Genomic DNA, 26,517 nt, shown 5'->3' on the forward strand with positions numbered 1-26,517 from the left:
GGCACAGACAGACAGATGACACAGGTATAAAAACACAGGGGATAGCAGGGAAGATGGGTGACACCTGGAGTGGGGTGGAGACAGGCACAAGGACAGGTGAAAAGATCAGGGTGTGACAAGGACAGACATATCTGATATGGGCAGAAAGCTTAAATTCTTGTTCATCTAACTGCACAGAATACCATGCTATTGTTTGAGGAGAGTGCACAGTTATGAACTTGAAAATGTATTAATAAACCAATTAGGTACGTTTGGGCAGACTTGATTCAACATTTTGAACATAAATGCAATGGTTCATTGGATCAGTCTAAAACTTTACACATACACTGCTGCCATTTAGTGGCCAAAATTGTGCCTAAGCTGGAATAATACATTCTGGCCTTTTGCTTGCATTTCAAAGATGATGAAAAAATAAATAAATAATAATGATAATATTATCTTTTACCAGATCTAACATGTCATATTCTCCTACATTAATTTTACATTTCCACAAACTTCAAAGTGTTTCCTTTCAAACAGTATCAAGAATATGCATATCCTTGCTTCAGGTCCTGAGCTACAGGCAGTTAGATTTGGGTACGTAATTTTAGATAAAAATTGAAAAAAAAGAGTCCGATCCTTAAGAGGTTTTAAGGAGATCCCGTATAACAGCAAAATATGAAACAGCAGTTTGATCTCCATCACAGGTGACTGTGGAAGAAAAGAGAGGGAATGTGTTAAAACAGATGCCAGAGATGAAATCCTAAAACCAAAGCAATTGGAAAAGCTCTCATTCACAGAAGACAATGTATGGGTTTGAACCAAAAAAATAAGAAAGCAGAGGTACCTTTTCTGTGTTTCCTTAGTTCATGTCCAGTAATATGCCAGAGTTTCACCCACTCTTACCCTGAGACTTTGCATTTGAGTACCAAAATCAAGGCCTATATATATGCATCCCCTCTGAAAAAAAAGCTAACAGTGGCAGTTATTGTCTGCAAAGTTTCTTATTATATACTTTTTGTTCACATACGCAACATATAAAACTTAAAACTCTACCAATCAAAACTCTAAAAATGTATTAACTTTGACAAGTGAATCTCGTGTGTATGACTTCACTCACTCATGACTACCCAGAAAGCCTTTGTCAAAAAAAAATACAAAAATTCTGGCAATATATTGTTTCTGTCCAACTCAGCACAAATGTTACATTTAGTTGTGAATGCTTTTCAATATAGGACTGTGAGAGCTGCTTTTGTGAAATGTTTTGACATAGATTGAATCAAACAACCTGTAGCATATCATCTCTGTAAGTATGTTTATTTGAAAGCCAGTCCTTTAAAAAATAGTTACATACTGAATGATGTATATTACATTTAACAAACAAACTGCACATATTATTGTCTAACCAAGTGAAAGTCAAACAGGATACTAGAAATGAGGGCTGACACTGTAAGCTGCCTTTTGACAAGAAAACAATCAAGATAAAAAAACACACACACACACACACACATTCAACAAGCATTATTAAGCAGTGCTGATATCTGAGATGCAGCTTCATCACTGTTTTGCATGATCCACATTTGCATATACACTGTCCATTTGATCCATACTGTCCATCGGATCGTCTGGACCCTGTAAAGAGAAATGGAGAAATCAGGCAGGGAAGTTAACCCTTTCTCTATCATCAAGCTATGCGCACAACACTAAATGGCCAACATGGTAAACATATATAATACCCACTGGCCACAGATGTCAAATCAACGTCTATTTCACGTTGCTTCAATGTCATGTCATTGAAATGACATGGAAACAACGTTGAGTCAACCAGTGTGTGCCCAGTGGGTAAAGACCATAATGTCCAAAGATGATGACTTAGTACATTTAGACTGTTGATATCACTATAAAGAGTACTGTCAGTTTAAAACAGATCTGCTCAGGGTGCTGTAATGTACCTGGACGTTGCCATAGACGGGCTCATCAATGACCTTCGGAGGAGGAACTTGGGTGTCATCTTTCTTCTTTGTAGTATTGACTCTGTGGAGATAGGGGAAGACAAGTATCTCACTGACACTGTAGGTCAACTCAAAGAACACATTTTAGAGTAATGTTCAGAAGAAAAAACAAAATATGTCAAACTAGCAATTTACTGAAGGATGTTTCATAGTTTTAAGCATACCTTTCAGGTTTGGTCGTTGGAGTTGTCATGGTGAAATTAGCATAATATCCAGACTCTTGCTTAGTGACACCCCTGGACCTATTAAATCAATTCAGTTATTTTAGTGAATGTGAGAAAAATGTATTTAAAATGTATCTGCAGTGACTAATATAAGGCAGAGGACAAGATGTTGCTATAGAAATGGATCAATGTCAGTCAAGCTGGAGTGCATCCCTCTGGGGACACCCATCAACCGGACCCACCTTTTCCTGTACTTGAAGAACCAAACAATCCCCAATACAGCAACCAGTAGAACTGCAACCACTGGGACCGTGGTGGCAATATATGTGGCCGTGGATGGCGCGTCTGTGAAAAACATTCTGATTAGGACTGAGGAATACACTTAGGTTGCAGTCATTAAAACTTGTTTTTCAACCACTCCATACATTCCTTGTTAACAAACTATTGTTTTGGCAAGTCGGTCAGGACATCTACATTGTGCACGACACAAGTAATTTTTCCAACAATTGTTTACAGACAGATTATTTCACTTACAACTCACTGTATCACAATTCCAATGGGTGAGAAGTTTACACACACAAAGTTGACTGTGCATTTAAACAGCTTGGAAAATTCCAGAAAATGATGTCATGGCTTTAGAAGCTTCTGATAGGCTAACTGACATCATTTGAGCAATTGGATGTGTACCTGTGGATGTATTTCAAGGCCTACCTTCAAACTCAGTGACTTTGCTTGACATCATGGGAAAATCAAAAGAAATCAGCCAAAACCTCAGAAAGAAAATTGTAGAGCTCCAAGTCTGGTTCATCCTTGGGAGCAATTACCAAACGCCTGAAGGTAACACATTCATCTGTACAAACAATAGTACGCAAGTATAAACACCATGGGACCACGCAGCCGTCATACTGCTCAGGAAGGAGACGCGTTCTGTCTCCTAGAGATGAACGTACTTTGGTGCAAAAAGTGCAAATCAGTCCCAGAACAACAGCAAAGGACCTTGTGAAGATGCTGGAGGAAAAAAAAGCAAAAGTATCTATATCCACTTTAAAACGAGTCCTATATCGACATAACCTGAAAGGCAGCTCAGCAAGGAAGAAGCCACTGCTTCAAAACTGCCATAAAAAAGCCAGACTATGGTTTGCAAATGCACACTGGGACAAAGAACGTACTTTTTGGAGAAATGTCCTCTGGTCTGATGAAACAAAAATAGAACTGTTTGGCCATAATGACCATTGTTATGTTTGGAGAAAAAGGGGGAGGCTTGCAAGCCGAAGAACACCATCCCAACCGTGAAGCACTGGGGTGGCAGCATCATGTTGTGGGGGTGCTTTGCTGCAGGAGGGACTGGTGCACTTCACAAAATACAGTGCCTTGCGAAAGTATTCGGCCCCCTTGAACTTTGCGACCTTTTGCCACATTTCAGGCTTCAAACATAAAGATATAAAACTGTAATTTTTTTGTGAAGAATCAACAACAAGTGGGACACAATCATGAAGTGGAATGACATTTATTGGATATTTCAAACTTTTTTAACAAATCAAAAACTGAAAAATTGGGCGTGCAAAATTATTCAGCCCCTTTACTTTCAGTGCAGCAAACTCTCTCCAGAAGTTCAGTGAGGATCTCTGAATGATCCAATGTTGACCTAAATGACTAATGATGATAAATACAATCCACCTGTGTGTAATCAAGTCTCCGTATAAATGCACCTGCACTGTGATAGTCTCAGAGGTCCGTTAAAAGCGCAGAGAGCATCATGAAGAACAAGGAACACACCAGGCAGGTCCGAGATACTGTTGTGAAGAAGTTTAAAGCCGGATTTGGATACAAAAAGATTTCCCAAGCTTTAAACATCCCAAGGAGCACTGTGCAAGCAATAATATTGAAATGGAAGGAGTATCAGACCACTGCAAATCTACCAAGACCTGGCCGTCCCTCTAAACTTTCAGCTCATACAAGGAGAAGACTGATCAGAGATGCAGCCAAGAGGCCCATGATCACTCTGGATGAACTGCAGAGATCTACAGCTGAGGTGGGAGACTCTTTCCATAGGACAACAATCAGTCGTATATTGCACAAATCTGGCCTTTATGGAAGAGTAGCAAGAAGAAAGCCATTTCTTAAAGATATCCATAAAAAATGTCATTTAAAGTTTGCCACAAGCCACCTGGGAGACACACCAAACATGTGGAAGAAGGTGCTCTGGTCAGATGAAACCAAAATTGAACTTTTTGGCAACAATGCAAAACGTTATGTTTGGCGTAAAAGCAACACAGCTCATCACCCTGAACACATCGTCCCCACTGTCAAACATGGTGGTGGCAGCATCATGGTTTGGGCCTGCTTTTCTTCAGCGGGGACAGGGAAGATGGTTAAAATTGATGGGAAGATGGATGGAGCCAAATACAGGACCATTCTGGAAGAAAACCTGATGGAGTCTGCAAAAGACCTGAGACTGGGACGGAGATTTGTCTTCCAACAAGAAAATGATCCAAAACATAAAGCAAAATCTACAATGGAATGGTTCAAAAATAAACATATCCAGGTGTTAGAATGGCCAAGTCAAAGTCCAGACCTGAATCCAATCGAGAATCTGTGGAAAGAACTGAAAACTGCTGTTCACAAATGCTCTCCATCCAACCTCACTGAGCTCGAACTGTTTTGCAAGGAGGAATGGGAAAAAATGTCAGTCTCTCGATGTGCAAAACTGATAGAGACATACCCCAAGCGACTTACAGCTGTAATCGCAGCAAAAGGTGGCGCTACAAAGTATTAACTTATGGGGGCTGAATAATTTTGCACGCCCAATTTTTCAGTTTTTGATTTGTTAAAAAAGTTTGAAATATCCAATAAATGTCGTTCCACTTCATGATTGTGTCCCACTTGTTGTTGATTCTTCACAAAAAAATACAGTTTTATATCTTTATGTTTGAAGCCTGAAATGTGGCAAAAGGTCGCAAAGTTCAAGGGGGCCGAATACTTTCGCAAGGCACTGTAGATGGCATCATGAAGACGGAAAATGATGTTGATATATTGAAGCAACATCTCAAGACATCAGTCCGGAAGTTAAAGCTTGGTTGCAAATGGGTCTTCCAAATGGACAATGACCCCAAGCATAGTTCCAAAGTTGTGGCAAAATGGATTAAGGACAACAAAGTCAAGGTATTGGAGTGGCCATCACAAAACCCTGACCTCAAGCCTATGGAAAATGTATGGGCCACACAGTGATTTCAATTACAGAATTTAATGATTGTGATATGAGAAAACTGAGGATGGATCAACAACATTGTAGTTACTCCACAATAATAACCTAACTGACAGAGTGAAAAAAAGGAAGTATGTACGGAATAAAAATATTCCAAAGCATGCATCCTGTTGGCAAATTATTATTATTTTTGTTACATTTATGTCCCGAATACAAAACATTATGTTTGGGGCAAATCTAACACATCGCTGAGTACCACTCTTCATACGTTCAAGCATGGTGGTGGATGCATCATGTTATGGGTATACTTGTCATCAGCAATGACTATGGAGTTAAAAAATTGTAAAAAAAAAATGGAATGGAGATAAGCACAGGCAAAATCCTAGAAGAAATCCTGGTTCAGTCTGCTTTCCAACAGACACGGGAAGACAAATTCACCTTTCAGCAGGACAATAACCTATAACACAAGGCCAAATTTACACTGGAGTTGCTTACCAAAATCTATGGCAAGACTTGAAAATGTCTGTTAAAAACCTCTTAGAACTACCCATCCCGGATCCAGTATATGTGTCATCAGCAACGCTGAATAGCATAGCGCAACAGTAAAAACATATTACTAGAAAATATTCATATTCATGAAATCACAAGTGAAATATAGCGAAACACAGCTTAGCCTTTTGTTAATCACCCTGTCGTCTCAGATTTTGAAATGATGCTTTACAGCGAAAGCAATACAGACGTTTGTGTAAGTTTATCAATAGCCTAACATAGCATTATGTACACTTAGCATCAGAAAGCTTGGTCACGAAAATCAGAAAAGCAATCAAATGAACCATTTACCTTTGATGATCTTCGGATGTTTTCACTCACAAGACTCCCAGTTAGACAGCATATGTTCCTTTTTTCCATAAAGATCTTTTTTATATCCGAATACCTCCGTTAGTTTGGTGCGTTATGCCCAGGAATCCACCGGAAATAGCGGTCACGACAACGCAGACAAAAATTCCAAATTATATCCATAATATCGACAGAAACATGGCAAACGTTTGTTATAATCAAGCCTCAAGGTGTTTTTCAAATATCTATTCGATAATATATCAACCGGGACAGTTGGCTTTTCACTAGGACCGGGAGGAACAATGGCCGCCTCTCTCTTTTGTGCAAAAATCACTGAGAGCCCCCACCTGACCACTTACGTAATGTGGTCGTTCACGCTCATTCTTCAAAATAAAGGCCTGAAACTATGTCTAAAGGCTGTAGACACCTTAGGGAAGCCATAGAAAAATAAATCTGGTTGATATGCCTTTCAATGGTCAATAGGGACGCATAGGAACACAGAGCTTTCAAAATAAGAGTCACTTCCTGATTGGATTTTTCTCAGGCTTTCGCCTGCAATATAAGTTATGTTATACTCACAGACAATATTTTTACAGTTTTGGAAACTTTAGAGTGTTTTCTATCCTAAGCTGTCAATTATATGCATATTCTAGCATCTGGTGCTGAGAAATAGGCCGTTTACTTTGGGAACGTTATTTTTCCAAAAATAAAAATAGTGCCACCTAGCTTCAAGAGCAATGATCAACATCCAACTTGACAGAGCTTGAAGAATTAAAAAAAACTATGTGCAAATATTGTACAATTCAAGTGTGCAAAGCTCTTAGAGACTTACCCAGGAAGACTCACAGCTGTAATCACTGCCAAAGCTGATTATAACATGTATTGACTCAGGGTTGTGAATACTTACGTAAATAAGCTATTTCATTATTTAATTTTCAATAGTTTCTAAAAACATGTTTTATCTTTCTCACTATGGGGTATTTTATGTAGATCAGTGGAGGCTGCTGAGGGGAGGATGGCTCATTATAATGGCTGGAACGGAGTAAATGGAATGGCATCAAACACATGGAAACCATGTGTTTGATGTATTTGATACCATTCCACTAATTCTGCTTCAGTCATTACCACGAGCCTGTCCTCCCAAATTAAGGTGCCAGCAACCTCCTGTGGTGTAAATAGGTGAGAGAGAAAAAAATATTGAATCCATTTTGAATTCATGTTGTTGTAACACAACAACATGTGGAATAAGTCAAAGGGTATGAATACTTCCTGAAGGCACTGTAGATATAGCAGTGTCTACTAGAGTCTACTTACATTCTGTGGTGGCTAGTGGGACTATAGTTGTGGAATCAACTGAGAAGACAAAGACATTGTTATTGCTGTTATCAACTGTGTCAGGTCCACTAGTCATTTCTAAAGTAAACCAATATCTGATTCAGAGCAACATTTTAAATTTGGTGTGTACGTGAAAATTCTAAGCTGAGTATTTCACCTGTGTTTGACATGTCCTTTGGTATGGTTGAAATAGTCCCGGAGGTTCCTGAATGGAAAAAAATACAGTAGGGATTAGTTTCCTCCAAATCAAAGGAATGACACACTGCACTGAACAAAGGCACTTTACATTGCATCCTCTACTGCTTACCAGATATTTGAATGGAGACAAGTTCTTTTTTAAAACTGAAGTTGTCGGCTCCAGTGGCAATTCTCAAGTAGTAGAAGTGCCCAATGTCGCCATGTTGAATTATATTGATCTTCAGGGAGCAGTTTCCCTTGGTGATATTTCCTGTCAGGTTGGTCCTGGTTTGAAAACTCTTGATGACGAATGTGTTGTTGGGGTGATAGAGGAATTCATTCTTGTCGTTATCATTGATGTTTAGTGTAGTATTTCCCCGGCGTTTCCAGTATGCTTGGATAGGCCCTTTAGATTGGGACGGGGGATAGGTAACATTGCATGGTATGGTCACATCTTCTCCCAATTTGGTAAAAACAACTTTCGGGTAATCAGCTTTCCAAACCACACCTGTGTTTGAATTAACGACAAAGGTATTATTCAGTTCATGTTGTTTAGACATAACATAAGAAAACACTGAGTGCATATTGACATAAAAATGATTCACATACCACTAGTGCCAGAGGCCTGAGACAAAATGAGCATCATCACAATCCACATCAATGGGCTCATCTGGTCCAACAGAGAGATTTAAAAGTTAACTCTAACTAATGACGCATCGGATTCCTAATATCGTTTACGTTGTGTTAAAGATACCTGGTGTCAGATGGCGCTCCCATCATAATTGTGTCAAACCAAATACAACATTACCACTGACCAACAAGCATAGCACAGACTGTAAAGCACTGGGAAATAATGTTGGTTCAGCAACAACAAAATAAAAACTCAAAGCTACAGAGGATACTCACTGTGTTGTGAAAAGAGGTGCCAAAACATGAGGCTACAGGTCCAAGGAAAACACCAGCAGTGACCATGGCACCGGCACATGTCTTAAAAGCCAACTGCTTCCAATAAAATGAGTGACTAGCAGTTATATCGAGAGTGGTGTCAAAAGTATTGCATGTATATTTCCTGTTACTTAACAATGATGGTGGTTGAACAAAACAAATTGAGGAAGTTTAGTGTAAATGTGAAAACTGAAAGTTGGCTAATTACTTGAGACACAGCTAGCACATAATGTTCTGAGAACCATATGTTTCTTCTTTTACCTTTATTTAACTAGGCAAGTCAGTTAAGAACAAATTATTATTTTCAATGACAGCCTAGGAACAGTAGGTTAACTACCCTTGTTTAGGGGCAGAATGACAGATTTGACCTTGTCAGCATGGGGATTTGATCTTGCAACCTTTCGGTTACTAGTCCAACGCTCTAACCACTAGGCTGCCTGCCGCCCCGTCTTAGAGCTTGGTGAGAGTGTGGTTGTCCTATGGTTATTTTGAACACAACCTTCCCACAACATTCTGGGAACGGTGCAGGATACCCAGATGGCACATTACGTTTTGAGAACCGTATGTTTGTTGGGTGGGAATTTCAGTACTTCAGCATGTTTTCTGCAGGTTTTCCTCATGGTTCTATTTAACGTCATGTTCTCAGAACATTAAGATAACTTTTCATAAAAACCACAATACATTTTTTAAATTGGGCCTGTTTGTACATCCTGTTGGCGCAGTGGACTAATCCATGAATAGAAAACAGAAGATCATAGGTTTGAATCTCACCGATGCCTTGCCACAACAATAATAAATGCCTAAACAAATGAATTTCCATGGGTTCAAAACAGTTAACCCAAACTAAGCCATCAGTGTTATTGAAACATGTTCTCAGAATGTTATTTAATTACCTTCAAATAGCCTATCATTTTTGATCTCAGAATGTTAATAAAATGTCCCAGGAAAACTTTCAGGGTTCCATGATGAAATGTTCTCAGAACCTCCCTGTACCCTAAAAATTAACATTCCCAGAACAGGCTAAATTGTCACGTCTGTTCTCAGAATGTTTAAAAAACATAACATTTTACCGGTCAGGAAACTTATGGCTTCGATCCCAGAACCCATGGGTAACTAAAAATGTACATTCATTCCCACAACTGCCAAGGACCCAGATGTTTTTCTCTCTCTCACTCTATCAGTAAGGGAGATATGAGAAAGAGAGATATGACCCAGGGTATACAGTTTTGGACTGTAAATACAATCATCTCTAACCTGTGGTTGCCGAAGAGATTTTGTCATGCTGAAAAGCTGAGAGTCATGAGGCTTCCATTGCACACAAGGTAGAGCTCTGTTAGCTAGGTATTATGTTAGAGAGGGGCTGCCACGGGGTGGGGATTGTGGGGTAGTGAGTATGAGTGTAACTGATGCATGATCAGGAACGCAGAAAACATTTCTCATATTTCTCAATCTCTCTGCCTTTCTCTCATCCCTGTCTCGATCTCTCTATCTCTCACGCCTCTGTCTTTCTCTCACCTCTTTATCGCTCACCCCTCTCTGTCTTTCTCTTACCCCTCTCTGTCTTTCTCTCACCCCTTTCTGTCTTTCTCTCACCCCTCTATCTTTCACCCCTCTCTGTCTTTCTCTCACCCCTCTCTGGAACTTTTAAAGTAGAAAAACAAAACCACTTTTTATTCTTTAGGCCTTTGCAAGGTCAATGATTTAAACATTAAATATTTCTGATATCCACAACCTGATGCTCACAAAAACCTACATTGGAAACCACAGTGGGTTTGACACATCTATATATATATGTTTTACCTCAACAGTGTAGCTAGAGCAACAGGAAATGGAAGTTAAGGAAGTAAAGTTGGTTATTGTAATTGTTGCGGTACTATTTGGGGGCATAAGGTAAGACTTTAATGACAAATGTAGTCAATTTCTTCTTTGAATCTCTTGTCTGGATGAAATTCTTCCACTATTCAACCCATAAAATCTGACTTTAGGTATAATACAACATGCTAATTATTTGGCTCTTCTTGTTGCTGTAAGGAATGACTACCTTTCACATTGTCCTAATTGTGATCATCCTTCTCAAAGGTAATGGTTTTTATCTTGTTTGGGTTTTAATTTAGTTTTGTGCAGTTGGCAGACACAAACCCCAATGTTAACTATAGGAGAGATTTAAACAGGTGCATCTAGTTTCACTATTGTATACTCTCTTTTGTCTTGATGGCAAAGAAAGTCATCCTCTTGACAGAAATATAGTTATTTACAAAATGGGTTGTTCAAGCCCTGAATGCTGATTGGCTGACAGCCGTGGTGTATCAGACCGTATACCACGGGTGTGATAAAACATGTATTTTTACTGCTCTAATTACGTTGGTAACCAGTTTATAATAGCAATAAGGCACCTCAGGGGTTTGTGATATATGGCCAATATACCACGGCTAAGGGGGCTGTGTCCAGGCACTCCGCATTGCGTTGAGCGTAAGAACAGCCCTTAACCGTGGCATATTGGCCATATACCACACCCCCTTGGTCCTTATTGCTTAATTATACCATAACGAGAACATTTGTCACAAGTATTTGTCTATTCTGTTGTCCAGTCCCTCATCAGGCTTTCTGTCATGTATGGGTGGACCAGGACCCTGTGGTGACCAGCACACTGGGCCAGAAAGTCTCCATGGGATGCCGTGTCCTGTCGGACAGCGGGGAGCTGATCACTGGCTGCAGGGCAGAGTGGTACATCAACACGGCCACACATGGCCAGAGGAAGGTGTGGAGGGAGATGGGTGACTTGCCCCGATTCAAGGGGAGGTTTCAGAAAACCTATGACCTGAACACAACAGATACAAGCATCCTGATGATCTGGTTAGAGCTGCATGACATAGGCTACTACTTCTGCACTCTTCAGTGCTGCGTCAATGGGAAGGACAAGCAGTACCATGGCAATGGGACAAGACTCCTCATCAGCGAGGCTACACACACACCTTATGGGTTAATATTTACCTCAGTTATCCCAGGTAATACAACAAAGAAAATGCACATATTAGGTTAAAAAAATATCACATTTATTCCCTTGCTATTGTATTGCTCAAAAATGTATCAAGTTATCATACAGATGACAGTTGTCCTTCCCTTTGTAGTTAATGTTTTCAATACGATTTTGTTCTTAAGGTGCAGAAGAGGAGAATACTTCAGAGATGCAACTCTTTTATTTTTATGCTTTTCTGGCAGTGAAGCTGTTGGTCATCATAGTGCTTGGAGGACTCACAATCAGTTCTTAAAGATGTAATTTGGACAATTTAAAGGTTAAATAAAAAAATGTGAAGTAGTTAATCAATTCATTAATGGAAAAAAGCCCAACATATTGTATGGTCATTATATTAGTCATGAATTAGAACTCCTTTCTAGGGAGTTTTTCCTAGCCACTGTGCTTCTACACCTGCATTGCTTGCTGTTTGGGGTTTTAGGCTGGGTTTCTGTACAGCACTTTGAGATATCAGCTGATGTACGAAGGGCTATATAAATACATTTGATTTGATTTAGTTTGTACTTTTAGTATTGCACTGAATTTGCATTTCACAGATCACTTCCATTCATAGTGTGGGAGGAAATGTAAATATTTGGGTGTAGGGTGATAAAAGAGCAGTTTAGACTAGTTAGCTGTAGGCCTAGTCCATCATAAAATGCCAAGAATATGAATGAAGGCGTTTCACTTTCAAACGCTTATGTCAGATTGACCATGTGTAGCCTAGCCTTATACAGTAGAACTAGTTATCTCGTAAAAACCACTAGGTAAGCGTTAAAATGCTCATGTAGCGGAAGAATTGCGGCTTTCAACCCGACATAAAAACCAGAATGTAGGCCTCACACACAAAACAGTAAGGTTCAGTCAAATGACTGACTCACAGGAAGATCTTTGGTCGTGAGGTTTAAGTGGGCAGAGCATAGAAGTCTTACACATCATTCCTGCCTGAACTGGAACATGTCCTAACTCCTGTGTATTGAAGCCTATTCCATTTAAAATCGGGGTGCAGCATAAACATAAAAGTGAAAGGAACGTAAAACGCAACTTTTTATTTTGCAACAAACAAATGTAGCGGGCACTCAAACCGGTTTCACGGGGAGGAATGTTTGTGTTTTACACTTCGTGTCGTTAGTGAGAATATACATCATGGACACTCTACAGGAGAACGGGCTACCGCACTCACCTGCACTCGATATTCCCGGTCGTGAAAGTACCGCCAAAGAACTCGGGGTATGTGGGACTCCCCTTATTAAAACAAAGGGCAATAATGGAACAACGGAAAGAAGTTCACCTGCCAATCATGTCACGGCGGAGTTTGGCAACCAGCAGTTGTACCAAGTACCATTGGTAAACGCTCCTGCTCCTTCCACGACACCTCTCGGGTTACCTGGAGTTATGGACATAGAAGGGAGAGTGGACGAGTCCAGGGGAAAAATCTGGAACATGGGGAAATCAGGAACATGGGGAAAAATCCCCCCTTTTCATCGATGCACATTCCTTCTCTCCTCTGGTGCGATATCATTAGCTGCATTGACTATGGTGCAAAAACATTATATAATGATCACTGTCAGAGCCCTAAGAAGGGGGCTAAAGGTCTCCACGCTGGGGATCAAGACTTGTTTTGCAGACTAACGATTATAAGCCACTCATTCCTTGAAAAGCCTAGTTTGTTTAGGGATAAATTAGCTAGAAGGAATAAATTAGCCACTTTATCTCCCGCGTGGCGTAGAGGTCTAAGGCACTGCATCTCAGTGCTAGAGGCGTCACTACAGACGCTGTTCGATTCCAGGCTGTATCACAACCGTCCGTGTTTGGAAGTTCCATAGGGCAGCGCACAATTGGCCCAGCGTTGTTAGGGTTTGGCCGGTGTAGGCTGTCATTGTAAATTAGAATTTGTTCATAACTGACTTGCCTAGTTAAATAAAGGTTATATATTTAAATATATATATATATATATATATATATATATATATATATATATATTTAAATATATATATATATTTAAATATATATATTATAATATATATATATATATATATATATATTTAAATATATATATATTTAAATATATATATATATTTAAATATATATATATATATATATATTAAATATATATATTTATATTAAATATTTAAATATATATATATATATATATATATATATATATATATATATATATATATATATATATATATATATTTAAATATATATATATTTAAATATATATTTATATTGCCACTGCTGCCACTTCCTCCATGAAGAGGAAGTGGCAGCAGCTTTTTCCTGCCGCCGTCCAACTGCGTATAAATGGCACCGATGGTAGGGCCCGGATGTAGATCAACTTATACTCCTCTCTCTTTCTCTCTCTCTTGCTATCTATTGTTGTTCAGCACCTCATTCTAGACTCATCAACTTTATGCTGGAATCTGAGCTCAACCAATTTTGTAAATTCTCCCTGGTTTCCTCCTGTAAAGTTACTTCCTTCACTCTCACTCACCTGCCTCCCATTCTCTTCCTCCCTCCCTGTGTGTGTTTCTAGCTGAGTTGGTGGCAGCAGTGCGGTACTACGATGTGAGGCAGGACAGGGTCCAGCTGCAGACTCAGAACCAGAGTGATGAGGTCAGGGAGAGGCTGTCCTTCCTGGAGCTACAGGCCCAGGTAAACCACCAGCCTCAAAAAGTACACTCAAAACCCCTGCAAAGTATATGGTTTAACTGCTTCTCCCTCTTTACATTTTTGAGTGTATAAGAGATCAAAATTACCATAAAGGTTCTCTGTTGACCATTCACTTATTCATAGTTAATATGTTCAACAGAAGTGCTATGCATTGAAAATGTACTACAGTAATTTAGCTTGGGTCTGTTTGAAATGTTGTCAGTTTATATTGCACCAGAATATGGGTGTTAGGTTACAAACTGTGTGTTTTAGTCATGGACATGTCAATATAATCCACTCTGTCATCGCATCACTGAATATTATATATATTATATTTTACAATCTCTTAACAGCTGGTCACACTCTCAGAGGTTGACATGTCTTGTTACAGACCTTTACAGTCTACAGTATGTTACAGACTGAAGTCTGAGATGATGACATAGTCCATCTGATCACTAATATCTTTGTTTCTCTGACCCCTGAACCCAGGTGTTGTTTGAGTGGGTGACCTTTGATCTGGAGGAGCTCCAAGAGGCCATCCGAATCATCGACAAGGACGTGCCTCGGACAGACCGAGACCTACCCTACTACTTGTGAGTGGCTTTAGTTCATTATCAACTTCAGTCTCTGTACATTGAGACAGAGCACCAATGAAATTAGCTCACAGATGAATTCTCTACTTTGTGGTGATCAAATAGTAAGTCGGTAGGCAGAGTCTACACCCCCTTGTCGGAGATTGGTCACCAGTAGGGATTCTTCAATGAAGTGCCCGTTGTCATTCAACGAGAGATGACTCGTCCTCATGCACATTTTGTTCACTTGAGAAATACTGCACCAAACATTCTAGTCAGATGCAATATTGCACGATTAAGATCTCCTCTGGAAAAACCTCCAACTCAAGACATCTGTTATTAATTTTTATCTTAAATGAATCCTGATTTATTGAGGAAGTGTATACTGGCTTCGGCATCTCAAAATGGACGAACAGTACTATTGCCACTTTTTTTCTAGTTTTTCAAGCGAAGGTTTTTTTATTGGAGTAAGCGATCACATTCGTTTGGTTTCGGTTAGCCGAGCTCGGCTAGGCGCCAGGCGAACTAAAGCATGCTGATGCCTTTACAGGGAACATTGCTCAATACTTAACAGAAACAGGAAGCTTAACAGGATTTCTGTTTAAACTCCTCTGTCAGGCTGTCAGCTACAAACAGTTCAACACTTAAATCAACAGGGCATATTAGAGTAGGGCTTTAAGTGTTCGTTTTGTCAACATGTGTAAGCAGTGACACACTGACTACCTGTTGTTGGTTTTAGGATAAGAAGGCTGTGTCGTTACAACGTTAAAGGTTTTTAGCTTGACATTACAACCCATATAAAGCCAGTAGGCTACATGTAGTTTCTCATTTTAAGGCTCTCAGTCTTTTTGTGCGAGGTATCAGTGTATTTGATCTGATTTGTTTTAACGAGGGTTGCAAAACTACTGGTCATTTACCAAAGTTATCAGATTTTTGTCAGTCATTTTGGTAATTAACAGTTAATTTATCTATGGTAACTTAAAAAAATATTCATATAAAATAGTGATATTTTCTTCATCTTTACATCTGTGTGTCCATATTGTCTATTAGTTTCTAGTGCAGCATTTCCCAAACTAGGGGTTGCGACTGAAATAAAAATAAATAAATAATTGCTCTTGGTTCATAGAACCGGGGTTCTGTCAGTAACCTCCAGTAGCCGCTAGATACGGTTGTAATAAACAGAGCAGTTTCTCTTTTCTTCCTACAAATGTGTCTCAATTTCTTTTACGGTTTAAGCTACAAAATATTATGACCCCTTGCGTGAAAGACAAGGAATACGTATGTGTCTTCTGTTTCCCTCAAGCTGCGCAGGACTCATTAGAACAGAGTGGACAAGACCAGGCTCTAAATCAGACTGGGTGAATAGAATATCATCAATTATGATCTTTTCTACACAGAATACCATGTAAAATTATTGCTTGATGATCTTCTGAACTTCCCAATACCTTTCTGATGCATTTCAGTCGCCTCAAACCACACTTCCTTTAGATTGAAGTACTGTCAAACTGATTTGTAATAGACTGCCATAGACCCAATTAAAAAAGGAAACATTGGCCTTTTATTACATCACTGTTTTTACATGGTGCGGTTGCAAAGAAAAAGACCTGGAAACCCTGTTCTAGTGTATAGACCTACATAATGAAAAAACATAGGAAATATCATGAAATTGTTTGCAATTACTTCTGCAACTCTTCCAACTATTTACCTTTCACTACTGCCATCAGTTCAGCCCCAAAACGTTTACAACAAAGACATATTGACATACCCATAGTCAAATAAAGAAAAGCGTATAAAAAAAGATGGAATATCCTTTCTATGCTGAAACACTCATATTAAACACCAACTTTATTCAAAAATGAATGTGTCATATTAAGGATTATGTTTAACAGCTTTGTCACATTTTAAAACATCTTATTTTATCTGTTACATGTTATGAAAATTACCTAAAATCCTAGAAAGTGTCCAATATTCCAGTAGTGTACTGGTAACGTTACCGGTAACTTTCTCCCCCTTTGCAACCTTAGTGTTTTTGGTTTGTTTGCTTTTACAGGGGTGAAGGCTTGGGCAACCTGCTGGTGTTGAGGGATATTCTCATCACATATGCTGCTTTTCACCCAGGTAATCTCTCTCCTATTGTCTCTCTTTCTCTTCTGTCATTTTTTTCCTTTATTTTCTCTCTCTCTGTTCATCTTTGATCCTGCCTATCTCAGTTTCTAGTGCTGCAAATACTGTATATTGGTCATCAAAGTCATGAGCCGGTTGTCACCCAACCACTGAAAGAGAGTGTCGTTAGAGAGCCCTCTAATGGCGAAATATATGTTGGCGGAGTAAAATGTCACACAATCCTAACTTGACAAATGTGCGTGTACGTTTCCGCCCCGATCTGCCATGGAAGTAAATTCAGAACTTATGAGAAATGTACATGCATATATGTTCAAATTATCCCCTTAGTCTTAGTAGTAAGCTAAATTAACTGTATTTACTTTCCTCATACTGTGTGTGTGTCATGCTGATGTGCTGGGGGTCAGAGGTAAGCTATGCCCAAGGGATGAATGACCTTTGTAGCCGATTCCTGGAGGTTCTGGACTCTGAGGTGGACACCTACTGGAGCTTCTCCTGCTACATGGAGAAGTTCTCCAAGGACCTCCGCGCTGACGGCCTGCACAGGAAGATAGGTTTGTTGTTAGTTTTAATACATTTTTTGTCTTCTCTGTACATGTGTAATAATATGGTAGACTTGATAATAAGGTAATGTTATTTACGTTTGGATTGTTGTCACTCAGAGCTGGAGGCAGCACTGCTGAAGGAGTTGGACCCTCAGCTCCACACCCACCTGATCACAGATAGCATGGAGAGTTTCACCTTCTGTCACAGGTACACAACACAACACACACGCATATACTGCATCTACATGTGTTTGCGGTACATACACTACACAAGTATGTGGACACCTACTTGTCGAACATCTCATTCTAAAATCATGAGCTTTAATATGGAGTTGGTCCCCCCCTTTGCTGCTATAACAGACTCCACTTTTCTGGGAAGGCTTTCCACTAGATGTTGGAACATTGCTGCCGGTACTTGCTTCCATTCAGCCACAAGAGTATTAGTGAGGTCGGGCACTGATGTTGGGCAATTAGGCCTGGCTCCCAGTTGGCATTCCAATTCATCCCAAAGGTGTTTGATGGGGTTGAGGTCAGGGCTCTGTGCAGTCCAGTCAAGTTCTTCTACACTGATCTCGACCATTTCTGTATGGACTTCGCTTTGTGCACAGGAGCATTGTCATGTAGAAACAGGAAATTTCCCTTCATTGGAACTAAGAGGGCTTCCAAACTTTACAGTTGCCGCTGTGCATTGGGGCAGGTAGCGTTCTCCTGGCATCCGCCAAACCCAAATTCTGTCGTCGGATTGCCAGATGGTGAAGCATGAAGAGAACGCATTTCCACTGCTCCAGAGTCCAATGGCAGCGAGCTTTACACCACTCCAGCCGGTGGTTGGCATGGCGCATGGTGATCTCAGACTTGTGTGCAGCTGCATTGCTTTCAGAGGCAATTTGGAACTCGGTAGTGAGTGCTGCAACTGAGGACAGGCGGTTTTTACACGCTTCAGCACTTGGCGGTCACATTCTGTGAGCTTGTGTGGCCTACCACTTCGCGGCTGAGCCGTTTTTGCGCCTAGATGTTTACACTTTACAATAACAGCACATACAGTTGACCGGGGCAGCTCTAGCAGGGCAGAAATTTGATGAACTGACTTGTTGGAAAGGTGGCATCCTATGACGGTGCCACGTTGGAAGTCAGTGAGCTCGTAAGTACGGGCCATTCTACTGCCAATATTTGTCTATGGAGATTGCATGACTGTGTGCTCGATTTATACACCTGTCAGCAACAGGTGTGGCTCAAATGGCAGAATCCACTAATTGGAGGGGGTGTATTTGCATGAAATATGTATACTTACACTTGTGTGTACCCTCTCCCAGATGGCTGCTGCTGGGTTTCCAAAGAGAGTTTGAGCACTGTGATGCCCTGCGTCTCTTTGAGATCCTGAGCTGTGACCACCTGGAGCTCATCTCCCAGCAGGTGGGCCGCGCCCGCTACCAGGAGAGGATTGCTCGCAAGCACAGTCTAGGTGAGAAGGTAGGCACGGTCGAGGTGAGATGGTAGGCACGGTCGAGGTGAGACGGTAGGCACGGTCGAGGTGAGACGGTAGGCGCGGTCGAGGTGAGACGGTAGGCGCGGTCGAGGTGAGACGGTAGGTGCGGTCGAGGTGAGACGGTAGGCGCGGTCGAGGTGAGACGGTAGGCGCGGTCGAGGTGAGACGGTAGGCGCGGTCGAGGTGAGACGGTAGGCGCGGTCGAGGTGAGACGGTAGGCGCGGTCGAGGTGAGACGGTAGGCGCGGTCGAGGTGAGACGGTAGGCGCGGTCGAGGTGAGACGGTAGGCGCGGTCGAGGTGAGACGGTAGGCGCGGTCGAGGTGAGACGGTAGGCGCGGTCGAGGTGAGACGGTAGGCGCGGTCGAGGTGAGACGGTAGGCGCGGTCGAGGTGAGACGGTAGGCGCGGTCGAGGTGAGACGGTAGGCGCGGTCGAGGTGAGACGGTAGGCGCGGTCGAGGTGAGACGGTAGGCGCGGTCGAGGTAGGCGCGGTCGAGGTGAGACGGTAGGCGCGGTCGAGGTGAGACGGTAGGCGCGGTCGAGGTGAGACGGTTGGCACGGTATAAGTGAGATGGAAGTCAGAAGTTTACATACATTTAAACTCAGTTTTTCACAATTCCTGACATTTAATCCTAGTAAAAAAATCCCTGTCTTAGGTCATTTAGGTTCACCACTTTATTTTAGGAATGTGAAATGTCAGAATAATAGTAGAGAGTGATTTATTTCAGCTTTCATTTACTTCATCACATTCTGAGTGGGTCAAAAGTGTACATACTCAATTAGTCTTTGGTAGCGTTGCCTTCAAATTGTTTTATTTGGGTCAAAAGTTTCGGGTAGCCTTCCACAACCTTCCCACAATAAGTTGGGTGAATTTTGGCCCATTCGTCCTGACAGAGCTGGTGTAACTGAGTCAGGTTTATAGGCCTCCTTGCTCGCACAAACTTTTTCAGTAATGCCCACAAATCTTCTATGGGATTGAGGTCAGGGCTTTATGATGACCACTCCAATACCTTGACTTTGTTGTCCTTAAGCCATTTTGCCACAACTTTGGAAGCATGCTTGGGGTCATTGTCCATTTGGAAGACCCATTTGCGACCAAGCTTTAACTTCCTGACTGATGTCTTGATGTTGCTTCAATATATCCAAATAATTTCCCTTCCTCATGATGCCATCTATTTTGTGAAGTGCACCAGTCCCTCCTGCAGCAAAGCACCCCCACAACATGATGCTGCCACCCCCGTGCTTCAAGATTGGCATAGTGTTCTTCGGCTTGCAAGAATCCCCCTTTTTCCTCCAAACATAATGATGATCATTATGGCCAGTTCATTTCTCCAAAAGGTCCGATCTTTGTCCCCATGTGCAGTTGCAAACCGTAGTCTGGCTTTTTTACGGCGGTTTGGAACAGTGGCTTCTTCCTTCTGGAATTTTCTAAGCTGTTTAAAGGTACAGTCAACTTAGTGTATGTAAACTTATGACCCACTGGAATTGTATAGGTGAGACGGTAGGCGCGGTATAGGTGAGACGGTAGGCGCGGTATAGGTGAGACGGTAGGCGCGGTATAGGTGAGACGGTAGGCTCGGGATAGGTGAGACGGTAGTCACTTATAGGTGAGACTGTAGTCACGGTGTAGGACAGACGGTAGTCTCCTGTGGCCATCCTTCCAAGTCCCAGGCTATGTGTGACAGTATATAATGTGTGACAGTACATAAGAAACAGTGCACAGCCTATGGTTCCAAATACACTATATATTGTAAAGTGGAAATATATAGAAGCAACAACGCCTCAGCCATGAAGTGGTAGGCCACACAAACTCACAGAACGGGACCACCGCTGATTTTGGAATGAGATGTTCCACGAGCAGGTGTCCACATACGTTTGGTCATGTTGTGTATATGTCCATACAATTGGTAATATGAATTTACAGAAGCCCGTTTTGGTCCTTCTGTATTTGCTTATAACAATGGTATGTTGTCCTTCTTGTGGTTTGTTTGTGTTCTAACGGATGTTCTGGGATGGTTCCAGAGGATAAACCAGTGTCTGAGGCACAGGCCATCAACACGGAATTCACCTATGAACTCTTCATCTGTGCCACCATATTATTGGACAATAGAGATGCCCTGCTGAGCTGTAGGAACAACGTGCAGCTCATCCAGTTCACCAATAGGTTTGTTTGGTTGTGTGTGTGTGTGTGTGTGTGTCCGTCCATCCTCTGAAATATTTGCCTTGTCATTACAAAGCAATACAACCAGACTCATCAGTCTTTCGCTCCGTGTTTCTCTCTGTGCAGTTTGCAGGGAACTCTGGACCTGAACCTCACACTGAAGAAAGCAGAGGAGCATTTCTACAACTACTGCAAGCGCTCTGCTTGGGACTATATGAATGGCCGCTGCAGGACAGGTAAAAACAAGGAGGACCATTTCTTGTTCCAGCTCCGCAGCTTCTTCTCCTGAACTCAGATCAGTCCTTAACTTAACCTCTTGAACATTCAGCTACAACCTGTAGTAACTGTGGGGTGGACTCAAAACAAGGGACTTATTTCCTAAGAGGAGTGTGTACTATTTACATGTCTTGTCCACTAACGTTGAAGTATTAATATTGCTGTGGGATCTACCTAGGACTATGATGTGTCCAAAAGGTCGTTCTCACCCTTGATCTGAGATTCAACTACGTAATATGTGATACTACTGGAAGAAAACAAGTCTTGGAACTGCATCAAGACCACTGAAAAATTGCATGTAGCAACAGTTTGCATGTGTTGTGACTCCCTGGTGATTGGTAAACATAGAAATAGAATTATGGGGATGCCTGTTCTAGTCAGTCTATTTCTAAGGATATAAAGAGGATGCCAGCTGCTGACCTATGTGTCATAGTGGACCTGTGTGACCGGAGTAGCTGTTCATTGGTTCAGTTCCGAGAAAGAGCCGGGAGGTGGGGTCAGGTTCGATTAGTTCTACAAGATCCCTCAGGGTTGGCACACTTTGTGACAGACAGTATTGGCACACTTTCCAGACAGTGTGCCAATACTGTCTGGAATACTATATGTGCATATACATGTCTGTCACAATCTAGCTTAGTGAAAGTTTGATATTATGTGTTTGGGTTAGTTTTTTAGTAATTTAAAGATGTTTTATTCGGATCCAGCTAATTGCCATAAAGGAGATGTCACTTTCAGGTGTCCAGTGCGTTAAGGCAGGTAGGAGTGAACATGTAATTCCGAGTATAATTGGGTTTGTTGCAATTCATAAAAAAATTGAGGATTATTTCCAGATGTATAGCTGCTTGACATTTCAGTTCCTCGGCCTGCGAGTTGGAGAGTGAAGAATAGGTTTCAGTATGTTGGAGGGACAGGATTGTCATTGTATGTATGGACTGTTATTATGTAAGGGTTAAATGTAATAAACTGTGGGACATTAAAGGCGTGTGAATCTTTTCTTAATTTAACCTTTTTAGAATAGCCTTTGTGTGACCTACTTGACTTGAGCCCTTGGTGAAATGCTTTCATGGTTAGTGTAGTATTTTCATGGAGCATGCAGTGAAAGGTTCAGACAACTATATAAAAAATGCTTCATTTATTCAAAAATACTGTCAATTCATTACTGTCAATTCATTACAGCCTGTCATTTACTGTACAAACTAGAATGTGCTTTGCTGCTTGCTTTCCTGCTTTTCTAATGAATGTGAATCCACAGGCCGGTTGCTGGTAGGAGATATCTGTAGTCTTCTCACAGTGCTTATATCACTGAACAGCCCCCAGACCATGTGAACCAAGTTAAACATGCCCTGAGAAAACCTCCTTTCTCTGTGGACAGGACAAACTTGTTTCACATTTATTTTTATAAATCAGAGAAAATACAATAGTCTTCCTTTTCTAATTTCTAACAGCAATGTCTAACAGTGTCTAAAGTTAGTTGGCTAGCACTGAATGGGCACACAAACTACGTGGGCCTGGAACTTTCCCTACCTGAGCCACCTGATTCCCTGATGGAATCTCAGTGAGCCATCTGCTGTCTGTCTGTCATTATATACTCTGTAGAGACACGGTACTCGTCCTCTTAGTCTCTGTACAGGAAAGGAAGAGGAGTGCTTCAGTGGAATTGAGCAGCCGTTGTTCTGAGGTTTGTGTGGTAATCTTTGAAGCGTTGCACAACTGACTGAGCAAGGTAACTCCTTTTCTAAGAAGCGTTGCATTCAGCTTTGCTTTTTCAGCTTGACTTGCCAGCTCCTGTCCAATTCAAGGGACATGACCCCACTCTCATAATGACACTATTATGCTTTATGTCAGCTATTGGCTGACGGAGGAGCATTAAGAACTAGCATAAAGCTTATCTCAAATTGTTTAAGTAGCATGAAGCCAAAAGTTATTGTCAAGCCTGTTTTAATTTTTATATATTTTTTACCTTTATTTAACTAGGCAAGTCAGTTAAGAACAAATTCTTATTTTCAATGACGGCCTAGGAACAGTGATTTGTCTATCGCATGACTTTCTGTTTCTGGACACACATGTTGTCCAATGTCCTTGGTGCTCACCAAGATGAAGGAGATTCTGAAGCTTACCTGGGCAAGGTAGGGAGTCTGACTAACCAAATGGAATAACCACCTGAATTCCAAATCTAGTCTTAGCCCCTACCCACTCCATGCACCCCATGTAGGTTTGAAAAGATTGGATGGGTATACATTGTATGTTAATAACTCCAACTGACAATCTATTTAGGGATGATACACACTGGACCTAACTAATACTGTTTTTCCCTCTTCAGCCAGTGAACAATGCTGTCATCACAGTCCCTGCCTACTTCAACGACTCCCAGCGCCAAGCAACCAAAGATACTGGAGTGATCTCTGGACTCAATGTCCTGCGTATCATCAACAAGCCCACCACTGCAGCCATCACCTGTGGCCTGGACAAGAAGGTACAGAAACCACAAAACAAACAAAAAACACTGGTTTGTACGACTCACACTAGGTCTGCTTGATTAGTCCTTTGAAAGTCCTACTGACTTAATTGCTCTCTCTTATCAGGTCGGCGGTGAGCGCAAGAGTCCTGTTCTTCGACCTGGGTGGCGGCACCTTAGACGTGTCCATCCTGAACATCGAGGATGGTATCTTTAAGGTCAAGTCCACCGCCGGCGACACCCACCTGGGAGGCCGCATGGTCAATCACTTCATCAGCGAGTTCAAGCGTAAATTCAAGAAGGACATCAGCGGCAACAAGAGGTGGTGCGGCGCCTGCGCACTGCCTGTGAGCGGGCCAAGCGCATCCTGTCCTCCAGTACCCAGGCAAGCATCGAGATTGAATCTCTCTATGAAGGTGCCGACATCTACACCTCCATTACCGGGGCTCGCTTGGAGGAGCTCAACATTGACCTGTTCCGCAGCACCCTGGAACCCATGGAGAAGTCTATGAGAGATGCCAAGATGGACAAGGCCCAGATACACGACATCGTCCTGGTGGGAGGCTCAACACGTATCCCCAAGATCTAGAAGCTTCTGCAGGACTTATTCAATGGGCGAGACCTCAACAAGAGCATCATCCCTGATGAGGCTCTGGCTTATGGCGCCTGTAGGTATCTCACTGTGTGTTGCAGGAACATTTCACTGTGTCAAGTGTATGTGATACAATGTTTCATCCAACATCTTCTCTCTGTCCTCCACAGCTGTGCAGACTGCCATCTTGGCCGGTGACAAGTCAGAGAACGTGCAGGACCTGCTGCTGCTGGACTTGAGATGCTTGGTACTGAGATGGCGGGAGGGGTCATGACTGTGCTCATCAAGAGGAACACCACCATCCCCATCAAGCAGACTCAGACCTTCACAACATACTCAGAAAACCAACCCGGAGTGCTCATCCAGGTGAGTCTTTATCAGTTGCCTACATTTGTGTAAAGTAGCCAGATCACCTATACCCTCCATGATTCTATCTAGTATTAATCCATTCCCATTATTTATTTCTCAGTTGAATTAGGGGGAGAGAGCCATGACCAAGGACAACAATATCCTCTGCAAGTTTGAGCTCACCGGAATCCCCCCTGCCCCCAGGGGCGTCCCCCAGATCGAGGTGAACTTTGACTTTGACGCCAACGGCCTCCTCAATGTGTCTGCGGTAGACAAGAGCACCGGCAAGGTGAACAAGATCACCATCACCAATGACAAAGGTATGCCTCATTAACCTTGAACCTCACGACATAATCAAAGATCTTATCAATTTCCAACCCTTTCCTCAAAGAAAAGAGTCTCAAAAAGAAAGAGAGACAACAGGAGAGAGTAGGAGATAATGAATATGTCACATATGGGCAATTATATAATGATGTGTCTGTATCTTGTTATCCCCAGGACGTCTGACCAAGGAGGACATTGAGAGCATGGTGCAAGAGGCTGACCAGTACAGGGCTGAGGACGAGGCACAGAAGGAGAACGTCACAGCTAAGAACTCGCTGGAGTCCCTGGCTTTCAACATGAAGAGCACAGTGGACGACAAGAAGCTCACGGAAAAGATCAGCCCGGAGGACGTGTTCTTAGTGGTTAGCAATGGTTTCACATTGATGCATTTCCTCCCATGGTAAAAGTAGGCTTCACAGTAAGTTTGAAAGATAGAATATTGTGATCACCACCTGTGTCTCTTACCCTCTCCCTTCCTCTCTTGTCTACCCCCTTGTTTTTATCTAGACAGCAGAGAAGGATGAGTATGAGCACCAGCAGAAGGAGCTGGAGAAGGTGTGTAAGTAACCCCATCATTACCAATCTGTATCAGGGTGCCGGAGGCCCGCCAGGAGGTATGCCAGGTGGTATGCCTGGAGGCTTCCCTGGAGGTGCTGGAGCTGGCTCCTCCTCTGGCCCAAACATCAAGGAGGTTGACAAAAATCCCTGACCTCTACAGGAGAGAATCCACATCCTGTCCACATCTCAGCTCCCTTCACACAACACCTACGGCAGACCTGGCCTGTGTCATCACTTCCCTTCTTGAGAACATCCTGTGTAATATTTATATCTACGACAGGCTCCTACAGCCTTGTGCTGTTGTGCAGTTCACACAACCTTCACTTTAATCAGATTGGATATATCACAACCAATAAAGCTGGATTCTGATAAGCATTTGTTGTGTTTTTCTTTAACCTCCCCCCAAATACCCTCCCTGAGGTTAGATATGACAAATTCATTTTTTACATTAACAGTTGTCACAAAGTGCTTAAAGTCTTATAAACTTGTATAAACTTGTATGAACCTCTGCACTATTGCTCATCTGAAAAGTTCCCTCAAAAGTGACATTCATCAACCCTCAAATGTAGTGGCATTTTAAATGTGTCTAAGTATGAAATGGAATAGCAATTTTAACACATGTCCTTACTGCTACTTTGTATAGATGAATAAACAATATCTTCCTTTCTTAATAAAACAAATGTTTTTGTCACAGAGGGCTCCATAAAACATATGATCTGAATCCATAATGTTAATCTAGTGTTTTGTTTTTGATTGT

General features: G+C 41.7%; 1 protein-coding gene and 1 pseudogene across 2 annotated transcripts; one reads left to right on the forward strand and one right to left on the reverse strand.

Moving 5' to 3' along the window:
• Positions 1 to 1,270: 1,270 nt before the first annotated feature.
• On the reverse strand, positions 1,271 to 8,775 carry LOC112226926. 2 transcript variants are annotated; one of them, XM_024391607.2, is made up of 9 exons: positions 8,616 to 8,775; positions 8,319 to 8,379; positions 7,840 to 8,217; positions 7,690 to 7,737; positions 7,512 to 7,550; positions 2,398 to 2,500; positions 2,156 to 2,233; positions 1,932 to 2,013; positions 1,271 to 1,611 (listed from the first exon to the last, which is right to left on the reverse strand). In XM_024391607.2, the coding sequence occupies exons 1-9, from the start codon at positions 8,679 to 8,681 to the stop codon at positions 1,537 to 1,539; spliced, it is 930 nt and encodes a 309-aa protein (XP_024247375.1). In that variant the 5' UTR covers positions 8,682 to 8,775; the 3' UTR covers positions 1,271 to 1,536. The 2 variants fall into 2 exon arrangements, with proteins under 2 accessions (XP_024247375.1, XP_024294981.1); XM_024439213.1 differs by lacking the exon at positions 8,319 to 8,379 and having other exon boundaries at positions 8,616 to 8,695.
• Positions 8,776 to 18,829: 10,054 nt separating this feature from the next.
• On the forward strand, positions 18,830 to 25,912 carry LOC112226873 (annotated as a pseudogene).
• The last annotated feature ends 605 nt before the right edge of the window (positions 25,913 to 26,517 follow it).

This window comes from Oncorhynchus tshawytscha, linkage group LG03 (assembly GCF_018296145.1).
Source record: "Oncorhynchus tshawytscha isolate Ot180627B linkage group LG03, Otsh_v2.0, whole genome shotgun sequence".
In the NCBI taxonomy this organism is placed as follows: Eukaryota; Metazoa; Chordata; class Actinopteri; order Salmoniformes; family Salmonidae; genus Oncorhynchus; species Oncorhynchus tshawytscha.

Coding starts and splice junctions, on each gene's coding strand:
- LOC112226926 (XM_024391607.2), bottom strand. CDS start 8,681: ATGGTCACTGCTGGTGTTTTCCTTGGACCTGTAGCCTCATGTTTTGGC. Junction 7,551..7,689: donor AAAGGACATGTCAAACACAG/GTGAAATACTCA, acceptor TTGTCTTCTCAG/TTGATTCCACAACTATAGTC. Junction 2,501..7,511: donor CCCACTAGCCACCACAGAAT/GTAAGTAGACTC, acceptor TGTTTTTCACAG/ACGCGCCATCCACGGCCACA.